Source organism: Salarias fasciatus, chromosome 13, assembly GCF_902148845.1.
Source record: "Salarias fasciatus chromosome 13, fSalaFa1.1, whole genome shotgun sequence".
Taxonomy (NCBI): domain Eukaryota; kingdom Metazoa; phylum Chordata; class Actinopteri; order Blenniiformes; family Blenniidae; genus Salarias; species Salarias fasciatus.
In genome coordinates this window covers 16,853,842-16,868,618 of record NC_043757.1, presented here as the reverse complement: position 1 = coordinate 16,868,618, position 14,777 = coordinate 16,853,842, and the positions used below count along the sequence as shown (strand labels likewise).

The window sequence follows — 14,777 nt, the reverse complement described above, 5'->3', positions numbered from 1 at the left end:
TCGTTTTACAATCAACGTGCTCGTTCTGGAGGAGGAAGACTATATTAAACTCCCTCTGGAGCTGGAGCAGTAAAACAATACTCTTCCTATTGTATATTTACGGAACACGAGGAGAAGCAGACCCATTCTCACAGATGTTTACAACATATACTTACAATACCGAGCATGCATTGACATGGACACCATAATAACACACAGACATTCCTGCTATTGTGGAAAGTCGTACTCACTCTTTCTCTGCAGCCCCTCAACTCCTGAAGTCCTCACTTTGTGCATATCATCCACTGCTGTTCTTCTCCAAACTGTGGTCAGTTTATTTAAATGTTCATTTGACTTGTATATTGCAAAAAATAGATTTAAACTTACCCTATTTGTGGCATTAGTAGTTTTATTTTTTTTTTAAGGTAGCCAGGTTTGACAGACCAGGAGCCAAAAAAAAAAAAAAAAAGGAATCAAAATCCATGCTCAGGCAATGAAAATGACCATGGGGCATAACAACTCGATAATTATTTCAAAGTTAAAAAGGCTTAATGTAGTCAATTAAAGGGTTTTATTGGATCTGACCCAAAAACATGTTTGTCAGGCGATTATTTATGTAGATAAAAGCTAAAAATATTATACATTTTGTTCAACCTGATGTGTGCGTGAATAATCAGACACTGGATTTCTTTTTTTTTTGATAGGTATATAATTTGAATAAGAAGGCAATGTCAGCGGACCTGGCAACCCTGCTGCTTTATTCAGTGAACTCGGTCTGTAGGCAGAACAAAGGTCCTCACATCAGTTCATGTCGTCTGTCCAGTGAGCTCAGAGGATTAGAAACAATGTTTTACATCGTCTTGTGATAAATCTGGTGTTAATTTTCTCACAATGAGTTTTAGATGTAACTACACAGAATGGCACTGAGTGTGCGCGCCTGTCCTGGGATTAGCAGCTAAAGAGCACCCCCTCGTGGCGAGAAATGAAACTACTATACCGTACCAGATTAATCCCTGCATGTAAACTGACAGGTGTGTGTTTGAGTGTGTGTGTAATTACCCTACAGCCCTAGTGGGGGAGAAAAAAAAAGAAAAAAACAAAAAAACTACAGAATATGCTTTGTCTTTTATTCCCACTGAATTGCATAGGTTCACAACACACTATAGACTCAGTTACTCTAAGCAGCAGCAGTTGACACATTACACTTAAAAAAATAACAGCTTTGCAGAGTATTACTGAAATAAGACATCACAATGTCATGCCATTCAAAGTGGCTAACCCTCTATCAGAAAAACAGAAAAAGACAATAAGACCAAAGATGAAAATATGTAACAGCAATGTTCATTAAAAAAACAAACAAACAAACAAACTATACATCAATTTTGTCTTTAAATATACGTAATGCTATTAAACTGCATAACAATTTGCATAGGAATCAAAAGTAGCCTGAGAGAGAACTCAAAGAAACGCTCCATCTTTTCTCCTGCCTCATCCAGAGCCGGGCCACAGGTGGCCGGTCCGTCACAGCCAGAAAAACCCAAGAAAAGAACAAATAGCTTAAAGTAGTAGTAGTTCTCGGTATCAGTGTTCACATGCCAAATTTTCTCTCAGCCACAAAAAGAATGCATAACTTTGTCATTCAGCTTTTCATCGCCTCACTTCCTGTTCTTCATTTTCTTTGTACTGACACGCTAAGTCATATTTGGAATACAATAAATAAGATAGATTGCCATGCAAAACAGTCATTTTAAGGCACATTTTGGGAATTAAATTCACAATAGCTTAACTTAAAAAGTATAAAATTTAGAAAAGACAAAGGTCTACATATCACTTTGTCATTTCAAAGTGAGTTCAAGGTGTCAGAAGAATATAACAACACATAAAACTGCAATCAGATACAACTGGCTGATGCCACTGTAACAATTACATAGTAACTCTTGAAGACCGGTAAACTTGCTTAAAAAAAGGCATATAAAAAGTCATACTGCTGTAACAATAAAAATAACAGTACACTGTTTAGCTTTTGTTGAAGCCTCAAGATGATCCATTAAAGATGATGACAAAATGTTTCCCAAGTTGTGTTGAGCCCATTCCTTTGAAACAGTTCAGTCCTAGAGAAAACAAAGCAGGAGAATTAAGGAAGAAAAAGAAAAAGAAAGTTGTCATTCAATCCTTTTAGTGGAGCACAGGCATCAGGCATCATTAGCAATGTAAGCAGTGTGAGGCCAGACGTGCCGGCGGTGAACCGCAGACAGATGGCTCAAGAGCCAGAAAACCTCTTTGACACCGCAACCAGGAAAACGACTTTCCACTTGTTGCCGACAGTTTTAGGAGCGAACTGTGCCGTCCCATAACATCCCTGTGATGTTTTAATTGGTTCTGGTTTGGATAAAAGAATCACGGTCAAGTGTTTCACCATACATGCAAATCACCACCGGGCAGATTTCCGGTCATAAAAGCAGTTCCTAAAGCGGCAGTTAGTCATCCTGACATCCGAGTGTCGGCTCAGTCACAGCAGTAGCTGCTGCTTCTCGCAATTTGCCATTTGAAGGTCAGCTGCACAGAAAATATCATAGTTGGTTCTGTAAAAATACAATACCCACTATTCCACAGGTGGTGCGTTCCCTGCTGGAGCCATCAGTGGAGCGGCCTCGTGGGAACTCTTGTTTTCTTTATCGGACGATGTCTGGCTTCCCAACACCTTCTTCTGTTGAACAAGTCATGGTATTTTAGTAGGCTGGAATGGAAACAAACTGGAGGTTTTTGATTATCAGCTTGTCTTTTCAAATCCTTCTGTAATCTCTGACATGTACACCAATCTGCTGAATACAGGTTGTGTTTTTTCTGCACGTGTCGGGTAAACTCTTCTCCAGAGTCAAAGGGCATATTGATGTTTGCTAAAGAGAACTGTTCAGCTGCGGAAGACATATCAGCTTATCTTGCCAGCAGAGTGGGGGAGTGACTGTGCAGTAAATAACTTCACTGTTGAAAACAGGGATGAGGGAACATATCTGTGTGGTGCAGACATGAAAAAACAAACAAACAAACAAAGGTGTGGAAACTAAAACTGTGAGATTGTACAGAAATCGACAAACCTTAATGATTCCACCCAGAGATCGCGAACGCCAGTGTCCCCTGCAGAGCGGTGACCCCGAATCAGCTGATGAAGTCAGTGCTGGCTGCTTTTCAAACTACAGAAGAAAAAAAAACAAACTACCACTCTATAAACTGGTCATGCGGTTGTTTATCTCCCCATGACGTTCCCCATCAGAACACCCACCTGTCTGATGAGTTTTTTCTTTTTGGCGGACTCGGGCATCTTGTTGACTTGCTGGTAAAGCTCTTGGAGGGCAGTTTCAGTGTAACTGGGATTGTCCGATGACCCGACGGTGCAGCTGCTGCCGACCTCACCCGGGACTGTCCTCATGGACGGAGCCGGGGAGGCAGCTGTTACGGCGGCCGCCGGCCCCTCTCGAGGCCCAGAACAGAGCGACATGTCATCCTACAAATGTTGGACCATATTGTGTAAGCTCAAGCGAGACGTCGCAGCAAAATAAATCTAGAGATGTGAATGACTAGTGTGATTTTCAAACTTGTTTTACATTAGTCTCTTTAGAACAATGTATGAAAGTCCTCCAGACACGAAGCACCTAAAATTAGCTGAGAAACTGGAAATACTGAACTCAGAAAGGGAAAAAAAAGTTTGTATTTGTATCAACTGACTGAAAGCAGATTTACATCTAAATGATGGCTCATTGTTGAGAGAAAACAGAAGACAAACGATGAGGGGGACACACAACTTACATTTGACGTAAGAGTTTTTGATCCGGTGAAGCAGAAGCGAGCGTACTCTTTGATATACGGAGGAGCCTGTAATGGAAAATAATGCATACATTAAAATCTGTGATGACACAAACAGTGCTGTTTTGTAAAAGAGCATCCAGAAAGTATTCACTCCTCTTTTTTCCATATTTTATGTTACAGCCTTACTCCAAAATGGAAGAAATTCTTATTGTCTTGCATCAATCTACACACAATACCAAAAATCGGCAAAGTGAAAAATGTTATTTCAGAAATTTTTGCAAAGTTATTAAAAAAGAAGACTGAAATGTCACATGTAAGTACGTATTCACTCCCTTTAAGTATGTTGTTGCAGAACCTTTGGCAGCGATTACACTCTCAAGTTTTCTTGGTACAGCTGCATTTGGGGTATTTTTCAGCTTTTCTGTCAGTCTAAGGTCCTGAGCGCTCTGGAGCAGGTTTTCATCCAGGATGTCTCTGGACATTGCTGCATTCATCCTTCTTGCCCCCCAGGCTTTAGGTGCCTTTTGGAAAACTCCAAAGAGATCCTGATGGTTCTGAAATTCTTCCATTTGTGAATGATGGAGAAAAACCTCTTCATCTTTCCCCCCCACTTTGTCATTATGGGGTATTGTGATTGATGAGAAAAACAATTTAATCAATTTTGGAATAAGGCTGAGTAATAAAATGTGGAAAAGTGAAGAGGATTGAATACTTTCTGTCTAGATGCACAGTAGCTGGTACAGGGTGATTTACTCTCAGTTACAAAGCACTTTTTATCAAAGCTTTAACTGGCACATCATCTGGTCACATTTGCATCAATATAGACAGGAAGGACATGATGGACCACATTTCTATTTGAGCGAACGGGAAGTCAGGACTGTATAACTGATATTCATAAAGAACAGCATCAAAATCAATAACTAAGTGCATTCGGAAACCAGCGGGAGCACACAGGAAAACTTCAACAGAATATATACATCAGAAAAAGTCACAGCAACATGCAAAAGGTCATCTCAGCCTTAACAAAAGAGAAACCACAGGGTAGTGCATTGAAACACACAAAAAGAAGAAAACCATCATAATTCTGCAGTGAAATGGAGACCTTTCAACAAAGTGATGTGTAGAGAAATAATGCCCCAGGATATGGAAAACATGGTGAGTCACTCTTGGTTTCTGAATGTATTTCACAGTGGACTTAATATTCAGGTACATACAGTACAGGAGCGCTCTGCTGTGTTCTAATTAAACCAATGACTAAAAATCAAAGGAAGACATGTCAGAACAAACCTGAACACACAGTCAAAACAAAGGACAAGAACACCGACTATGGTGGTTGTTTCACTGACTTTCCTGAAGCGACATGTATTTAAAGGAGTCTGTGATTTTTTTTTTCATAATAAACTGGGTAAAGCAGACAGCTTATGGGTAATTATCAGAATTCTAAAGAATTATCTTCACCATAAGTCATTCACTGAGGTCTAAAGGGCCGATGACTGTCAAACAACCAAAAAAAAAAAGAAAACATGCTGCAGTCTTAATTTGTTTCTGTGGTGTTCATCTTGTTAGTTTCTCTTGTAACCCTGGCAACAACACCATATTGTGTGACTGCAAAGACCTGGATATCTCATTATGCTTGAAATTTTACTCATGCACCTTATTTTTCTCTTTGATAAACATAGTTTTTTTTATTATTATTATTTATGCATTAAAAAGAGCAAAAAAAATTAGTGTTGACACATTTTCAATGAAGCAGTTTACCTTGAACAGTTTCTGTGAGTGCCTGATGAGAAACGCTACCCCGCTATTCAGCTTTTCGATGTTTCCCTGAAGGGCACTTGCCATCACCTACAGTGTAAAAAAAAAAAAAAAATTACAGAAGAGTCAAGAAAACAGCTATAATTATGGATGACAAACTGTCAACAAGACAAATGGAAAAACATCTCTGACAAGGAAATAAACAAAAAAAACGCTTACATTTTTGGGCCAGATTATATGGGGGGCAAACATTGTTGCTAAATTCATTGCGGACATCTTGTTGATCTTCTGGTTGCGTGCGGTGTGGTACAGCAAGTCCAGCAGCAGCTTCAGCATGCTGCGGTTGGCGGCCGGGAGCAGCATGAAAAGCAGCTGGAACGCCTCGATTTGACGCTCCTTGTCTGGTACATCAGTCTTATCCCCGTTCTCATCGAAGTGAGTCAACTCTGTACACATTAGGAGGGTCGTTATTACTCTTTTTTTTTTTTTTAAATCACACTCAACTCTTCAATGGCAATAAAAATGCCGTTATGCAACAGCAGGTCCGCGTGGGAGTTAAGCAGTACCTCCAATCTTCAGGTGAGCGTGATAGTGTCTGTGCGTCAGCAGAGGCTCTGGCAGTTCTCCCAGGAACGCTTTGAGCAGCGTGGCCGCATCGTTTGGGTGGAAGTCACCCGTCTCCAGGTCAATCTCGGCCCCAGCATTCAGCATCTCTCTCAGGGCCGCCTGCCTTAAGCTGTGACCCGGCACACGGAACAACCCCTCCACGTGAAGGTCTGAGGGCCGGCGGAGGACCGGAGGGGGGGTATTCAGGTAAACAGAGTGAAGAAGTACAAGAAAGCAAAGGCACAGAAGTGAGGGGGGGGGGGGGGGGGGGGGGGAATGGAGTGAGGGAGAAACCAGGAGCAAAGTGCTTTCAGATAAATTATTGATGTGGGCGCTTGCTCCCAGTGTCCACTTTCAGTGAATGACATCACAATTTTCTAGAAATAAACTATGACCTCATGGTTATCCATTGTTCTCCAACAAAGTGAAAGAACAAGTAGTGCATGTGCCTGGGTGCAAATCAAGTTGATTCCCTAAAAAATTGACCAACTTCAGTAGGATAAAGTTTATTCATCAAACTTAATGATAATTTTGAGACATTTTCAGTTTGCGCATAAATGTGAACTGGTCCATCATTGGGGAAAAAAAGACTCGAAAAGAAAAGTTTTCTTTCAATTAATTCAATAATGATGATTTATTCGCATTTCACATGAACCAGTGTTATGCTTTCCCCTTTAAAGCCTCAATACAATATGTAATTAAAATGTATATTTTAACAAAATACCCTCAAAATGTTGCTTTTCATGAGTTTCTCTTCTCAGAAAATCAAAATAAAAACCTTCTGGGTAAGATGTAACCCGGGTGACATCGGTAGATTTTTGCACATGGGATGAATGCCATGGTTGTTCAGAGCCACAGGCCGAAACTTACAAAAGGTCTCATTTCAAAACGTATGCTTTACAGTACAAATACCCAAGGTCCTCATATTAAAGAGTATTTTCTAAGATCAAGAATCCAGTAACAGAAAAGACAACTGTGTCTCTTTTGTATGAATCACTGCATCAAAGCAATCAGCCAGTGTCGCTGCTGAGGCTGCTTTGATAGCAGCTTTCAGCTAATCTATATTGGCGTTTTTATTGTCACTGAACTTCCTCTAGACAGATTCTGTGTAGGGTGCAGGTCAGGCTACTTAGAAGACCAATCAGGCACTGCTATGGTATGGTGAGCAACGAGTCTTGGCACTGCTGGGCATGAGTAGATTCCCGCTAGTGAACAAAAGCTGCACCTCCACAAAGCTGGCCAGCTGGTAGAATAAAGTTCTGGCAGTTCCCAGCAGCAAATGACATAGCAATCAATATCAGTATAGACTGTGGTCATTTCCACTGAACAGGTTTAAGTCATAACCTCTTTTTTTTTAGATTATGGTCTCATCTGGGTGTAAGACTTTGGACCACTGAGTAATGCCTCAGGTTTGTCTGATGATTCCAGCCTCAGTGAATCAAAGTTCACAAACAAATCTATAAGCTTTGGGGAAACGTCACCATCTTCTTTAGGTTGCTGTAAAGTTTGTTCACCTTTTCACACCAAAGTTCATCCCTCCAGTAAATATTCGATAAAATATCAGTGGCTGCAACCCCCTGTGAACACTCTTCTCTTTCAGCAACAAAATCCTATGGCATGCTCTCCTTGTGGAGGCTTTTGTCAGCAGTCCTCATGCAGCTTGTTGTGTCTTGTAATTTTGTTACTGTGCATTGAATCTGTACTAAAGGTCTGTGCCATGCAGTGACTTGCAAAATCATTCATAACTCTTTAAAGCGATACTTCAACATTTTGGCAAATTGGCCCATCTAGGGCAATTCGGTAGTCATTTAGAACAGCATACTTACTTTTTTTGTGAGGGCGAGCTGTTGTTTATTCAGCGGTGAGTCTGAGGAGAGCTTCACGGCGGACATAATGGAAGTGGACGGTACAGTAGCTTCCCTCGTCAAACTCATCAATCCAACACAATCCAACAACCCCAAAACACACTTTGGTGGACACGTTATAATCCCCACATTCACTACGCTGTGAAATATTAATGCAAAATTACGAGATTGAGCGTTTTTTTGCGAAGATTGCTAAGACGGAACTACTTACTAAACATGGCGTCTGGGCGTAGTGATCTCAAAAGAAAAAGTAGTTCCCAATATTTGCTTCAATGTCGTAACGCTACAATATTATTTGTTGGTGTTTCACAGCGTAGTGAATGTGCGGATTATAACGTGTCCACCAAAGTGTGTTTTGGGGTTGTTGGATTGTGTATTTGATGAGTTTGACGAGGGGAAGCAACTGTACCGTCCACTTCCATTATGTCCGCCGTGAAGCTCTCCTCAGACGCACCGCTGAATAAACAACAGCTCGCCCTCACAAAAAAAGTAAGTATGCTGTTCTAAATGACTACCGAATTGCCCTAGATGGGCCAATTTGCCAAAATGTTGAAGTATCGCTTTAACTTTTACACATTTTATGACATTACAACCACAGATGCAAATGTATATTATAATGACTTTATGTGATAGAACAACACAAATGCACCTTACTCTTTCCCTTTTCAGATGGATTGCTTGATGCTCTGCAAGATGTTCAAAGCTTGGAATTATTTATTTATTTTTTATTACTCAATGCAATTTGTCTAGTGTGTTCCTTGGTCTTTATGCTGTTTGTTTAAAGCTGGCATTCACAGAACAGCTGGATTTACACTGAAATCAGATTTTTAGTTCACTTCCGAAATCACTTGGTAGTACTGGATATTATATAGAGGGATCAGATGTAAATGAAAATGAATACATTCTGAGGAGTACACTTATACAATTAATTTTTCAATTTGTAAAAACAAAAAAAAAACAAACAAAAAACAAACTTTAAAACCATGTGCTATTGCCTGTCCACTTCACAATTATGTGGCATATCGTATTCATCTATCACATTCTGACCAAATACATCTAGATCTGTGGCTGTAAGTAACAAAAAATGGACAAGCTCAAAGGGTGTGAATCCTTTTGCAAGCCACTGTGTATACTGCAAGGACAGTCACATAACCTACGAGACAAATAACAGAAGAAGAAGAAAAAAGCTTGCTTGACCTTCTTTTCCGGGATAGCTCATGGTTTTGCAATTATATAGAGTGCATTGAGTAAAAGGGTCTTTTACACAACAAAGATTATACAAGCATATGAATGCATACTCACTTTTCCTCAAGAATTCAATCAGCTGATAGATCTGTGCTATTCCTTCTTCGGTTAATGGAGAACCGAACACCACTCCTTTTTCTGAAACGCATCAAATGATATCAGCTGTATCATATCATTATAGCTCCTGAAAACGCTATTCTTACTGCAACTAGATGCATTATGCAACATCGACTCAACAATATATTGCAGGTAATTGTGACATTAAAACAAACTTGAACAGCCAGAAAAATGGCATTCAGCACAGATTTTGACAGAACTATTCATGATAAACTAATATATCGAACAAAAGTAATTAGATCATCTTTATTCTTAGTTTCAGGATTTTGTATCAGTTTGGAACAGGTGCAAAACATATATGCACTGCATGTTATACTGCACTGCAGGTCTTGAACATGAGAATACGAAACGGCAGTTATTCACATAAATCACTTTTATTATTACCATAATCGTTTGGTGTTTTTTTTAGGTTTAAAAAATGGGACAAAATAGAACTTAATCAATGAAAGAAGGGAAGGTAGTTTGTCTGGGCTCTCCATCTATTGCCAATTATTCTAAAGAAAAGAAAGGATTTTTTTTTTATTATCCACAGTTATCTAAAGCACAGTCAACCAGTCCTTCTGTCCACTGGTATGAGTCACAGGGAAGGAAACAAAGTGGTCTGGAGTGCAGCAGTAGGGAAGGGAACGCTGCCCTGTCAACGTCCACTGTCAAGATAATTATATAGATTGAACTAATATAATAGAATGAATGGAAAATTTTCACTCCAATTAAATTCCCATTTGAATCATTCCAGGAACCAACAACTCAGATGATTCATCAGACACCTTATAGCCACTATTTATCGAATAAGACAAGCTGTGAATTGTAACCAGACATCGTTTTGTGACTGTGGTTGAGTCTTGGCTGTTAAGTTGACAATAGGGGGCCTGAAGAACATATAGCTTTGGACATTAACAAGGCATTACGATTATCAACAATGTAAATATGAAAACAAAATATGTAAGGTACAACACCTTGTGTAGCGGCTGCGTTCCGCAACAGAAATTTAAAACACTGTTTCTGAGATGTATCGCTCTCTTGCCCTCTTGTAAACGCTTTAAAGTGTTTTGGATAAATAACTGAAGCAACAAGCTGGATGTTTGTTGTCTGAGATTTTGGCTTGAAACAGAAACACACGTGTGCTCACCTTTCCGCCTGAGGAAGTTGAAGGACCGCAGAAAGCCACTGGAGGAGGGCACTCTGGGCTCGGACTCCCGATGAGCTGTGCAAACTCATCCCCGGGGAGATCTATGAGTCGAGTAATGTTGCTGAGGACCAGCTCGGCGAACGTTTGCGGGTGTTCGTGTCTCAGCCTCTCCACGAAGAAGTCGGGGTTAAAAACAACAGAGTGGCTCGACTTTTCCTGACTGATAAACACACTGCATGTCGTCCCCCTGGGAGACGGAAACGAAGGTCTAAATTGAGGTTATGTGGAAATTAGAATGCAGATGCACAAATGTGTAATCAAACTGTAGAAATAACACATATATTAATGATGGGTAACCGCTGAATACACTGCTACTCGGAGCTAATGCTAGCAGGCTCGACGAGTCAACATTTTAATAGAGTGTGCCGCCCTGACGCACATTGGTCATTTGCAATACAGAGAATACTTATGTCATCGCGTCATATCGTTGGCAATTTCACTAAAAAGGAAAAAAAAGGAGACAATTACTTTACCTTCTGTCTAGTTTGTGATTGTTTAGGGAACCATTCACAGCCGCCATCTTCGTTTTGAATCTTCCGCTGGTTCGCCTGGAGCCCCGCCCACTTTGTTGTGATTGGGTAACATATTGTTACGTCACAACAATTGAATTCTCATGCTGTCAGAGAGTTAAAAAAAAAGCACCACATCAGACAAGCTGCTGGGAACATAACGCCACAAGGGACATTCTCTTTGAATGCCATTTTTGAGAAAATTAACTGACCCAGTGCATGTCTTGTTCCTTTTAAATGTTGGGTGTCACTAACAAAATCAAAGAATTACATTAGAAAATTCTCCATAACATACATCCATGTACCTATCAAGATTCTTTGAAATTGATAGCAAATGTGCCTTTGGTAAAACTGAACTTGAAAGTGTGATTCGTTTGTTTTGTGGTTGCTCATGTAGTAGGAAAAAATGGAAATCTATATTTTGTACATGACATAGAACGTCAATATTGAAGGGAAGAACATCATTTGCTATTTTGAATTCAATTAAATGAAAATATGGACTATTTTTAATCTCTATTTTAAGGAAATTTCACATCCACGTGAAAATTTCATCAAAGAAATAAAGTTTAGGGAAATAAAGAAGAGAAGAAGAAAAAAAAAAGACCAGCACAATGAACTGTTTCCCTTTAATATGTATCACTCAGGTAGTTAAATCAGACTCTGGAGTATTTTCTTTTAACCTGCAGCGTATACAAATTGCTCTCAAGCTGTTCTCCTGAATCAGGAAACAGTTGACATGCCAGCTGGTTTCATTTCCTGTATTTTCTGTATTCAGGTTGGTTTCACATATCTTTCAGATACTTTCTGTATTCTTCCCACTTTAATGTCAATTTATTTTTAGATCTGGTCTCCACATTAAAACAAATACAAGCATGTTATAGAAGAAAAAAACTTGAGCATTAATCTTGAAGAACATATATGAAACACCATATTATTGACATAGTATATATATATATTGTCCAGTGCCTCTCAGAAAAGCCATATCACATACATTTAATTGGTTTGGAAATAAATAAATTTTTACATTAAAAATATACATATCTAAAAGATTCTTTGAAAACAAAGGAAAAATCCATACTGTTATATAACAATGTTGATATATTTTTATAGATTCTTCTAGAAAAAAAACAGAAAAAAAAAAAACAAACAAAAAGTCAGAAAAGGTCTTGGAAAAAACATCCAACAATTGCTTTTGATGAACAAGATGACTCCTCTGTACACACACAGAAACACACAGAAAATAATTCACAATATTTGTAGGCTTTGTTCATGTTGACAGAGGTTTTCAGGTACACCCACATTTCTCTGGTCTGACAGATTTGTGACTGTAATCTTTATCTTTCCAGTCGTTTCTCTGGTTGCTTTACCATCAATCCTCTCTCTAACGGTTTCGTTCGATTCCTCTGTTGAACTTCTCTGCCTCAGCCAAGGCACCTTCCCAAACTTCCAATTGCAGCGAGGCCTGAGCCTGCCCAGAGTTCTCCAGCATGCTCTTCGAAATGTATGGGAAGAAATACAGAACAGGAAGGGATCGAGAGCGCCGTTGATGTACCACAGAGGAAGTGACAAATAGGATTTCAGGACTGTGTAGACAGAGAGGACTTTGCCCGACCACACTACCACATAGACCTGCATCAGAGATGAGGCAATGTCTGGAAAATTGCAAACAAAAAAAGCCACCACAACTGCACCTGAAAAAAAAAATAAAGAAAAGAAAGACTTGATCAATAATATGATATGATTCACATTCAAATCTCTAAAATGTAGAAGAGTTAGATTCAGAAAATCCATGACCATCAGTGTCTGGTCAGTTGTTCAGGTGTTTGTTTTAATTCCCTGTAGTTGTCTTTATTCCCCATCCCCATTTTGCATTTATTGCTTAGTTTCTCAGTATCTCTGTGTGAGAGTTCACTATTCTGCTGTAATGCTGCAATTTCTCACTTGTGGGACTAAGGTGTTTATCTTATCTAATTTCTTCTAACAGTTAGTGAAGAAAGACATACATGCATTGTCAAACATCCACCACCAAGGTAAATACACAATTTACTAAGCAAACCATTTCTTTGTTTGCATCTCTCACCCATAAGCTTCAGAGCTCTCTTTTCATTCAAAAGGAGTTTTCCGTTCTGATGGTGTTGGATATCTCGTCTTCCCTCTGGATTTGAGTCAGGCCGCATTAGACCCATGTTTCTCCTCTGACGGCCGTTTCTCCTCAAGTACATCAAGATGAGCATATAGAGAGTAAAAATCGAAACCATCGGTATCTGAAAACAGAGGGGCATGTTGAGAACCAGTGTCTGACGCAAATACAGAACCTGCTGAAGAGTCTTTGCTCACCAGAAAGAAGAACCCTGCTCTCAGGAGTAACGCTCCTTTGTATACGGGCGTCGGGTCCGGCTCTGTCATCTCACACATGGTGGAGACGTGGAGAGCATCTTTGAGGGTGGTGGCTGTGTAGTCCAGGATGCAGGCTCGAGCCTCGTCATACACCAGGGCAAAAGGCACAGCTGAGATCAGCGAAACTATCCATACGAGGAGAAGACATGGCAATCGGAATCTCTGAGTGAAAACAAGAGAGATTGGAGATTAAAAAGAGATTCTACTAGTATTTATGCTAATAAAACACATTTTCAGAATTGAATACAGAAAAAGCATTTACTTATCAAAAAGAAGAACTGTGTTTTTTGGTGCATTCTGATCTAAGTACTCACCTTTAGACTGGAAACAGACCACATGGTGTGGCAGATGGCTGCATAGCGCTCAGTGGTGAAGGTCACAATGACCCAGCTTGTGGTAGCACAGTACAGCTGGCGGATCATGAAGTACACCTTGCACACTGCTCGGCCCAGACGCCATGGATAGCTCTCCCAGTAATACCGGTACAAAGTCACTGGGATGGTCAACAGCTGCAGGATGTCTAAAATGTAAATAATTTCATGGAGTACTGTTCATATATTCTCGCTGTGGACAAACAACAGTACTGAAATTTCTTGAACAGTGTCTGACGCTCACAGTGACTGATTCTCAAGACTGAAAAGTGTGATTTGCATATATATGTTGCTTTGTCCTACTTCCATTACACTGAAGTGTTTTGTGTTTCTACATGTGGTGTACACAGGTAAAACAGAACCGTACTTAGAAATCATTGTATATGATTACAGCAAGCGTGTGCAAAATGAATTCAAATTAATTGTCCATGAACTCACTGCCTCAGTCTTACCCCACAAACATGTCTTCCATGGCAACCACATGGCAAACATCCCCCAGCAGTCACACAGGAGCATTGATTTGTATGACATTTTTCATGACCGGTAAAGACTTTCAGCTATGAACTCACAGCTTCCTTGACCACAATATCTAATGAAAGTGTATAAAAAAATGCTGCGAGGGTATACTGAAGTAATCTATTCTTAAATATGTGTTTGCCTAACAAAAAGTTGGGCCTCATATTTCAGAGAAAAAGGAGAAGAGGTCCTCTTAAAGGCATTGAAGGAAAATACAGCAACTACTGCATGGCAAATCTCCCTTAGAAAAAAGAATATCATTTAGAACCCCCCCCCCCCCCCCCCCCCCCCCCCCCCCCGCCCGCATTTTATTTCCTGACAATACATCAAAATCAGGAAGCTTCTTGGCTGTAATTGTCAGACTGAACTAAATCAGAATCATCCATTAAGTGTAATTTTGTGTACCTGAAGCAACCAGGCTGAG

The 14,777-nt window shown here is 39.8% G+C and overlaps 2 protein-coding genes across 2 annotated transcripts in view; both read right to left on the bottom strand.

Moving 5' to 3' along the window:
* Positions 1-1,109: 1,109 nt before the first annotated feature.
* LOC115399347 (rho GTPase-activating protein 19-like) lies at positions 1,110-11,080 on the bottom strand. Its single transcript, XM_030106670.1, is given in 12 exon segments — positions 1,110-2,090; positions 2,583-2,686; positions 3,075-3,170; positions 3,260-3,481; positions 3,784-3,849; positions 5,542-5,628; positions 5,758-5,984; positions 6,105-6,314; positions 9,312-9,392; positions 10,501-10,566; positions 10,569-10,747; positions 11,034-11,080. Coding segments are annotated over 12 exon segments (1,386 nt in total). The 3' UTR covers positions 1,110-2,089.
* Positions 11,081-12,314: 1,234 nt separating this feature from the next.
* The window catches only part of LOC115399345 (pyrokinin-1 receptor-like), a 2,829-nt gene continuing 366 nt past the window's right edge, over positions 12,315-14,777 (bottom strand). Inside the window, exons 2-6 of the mRNA XM_030106668.1 lie at positions 14,759-14,777; positions 13,781-13,986; positions 13,407-13,628; positions 13,150-13,333; positions 12,315-12,760 (exon numbers count right to left, since the gene is read on the bottom strand). The exon at positions 14,759-14,777 is cut by the window's right edge and continues 78 nt beyond it. Of these exons, the coding sequence (XP_029962528.1) occupies positions 12,315-12,760; positions 13,150-13,333; positions 13,407-13,628; positions 13,781-13,986; positions 14,759-14,777 (1,077 nt within the window). The remainder of the gene's footprint in view (positions 12,761-13,149; positions 13,334-13,406; positions 13,629-13,780; positions 13,987-14,758) is intronic.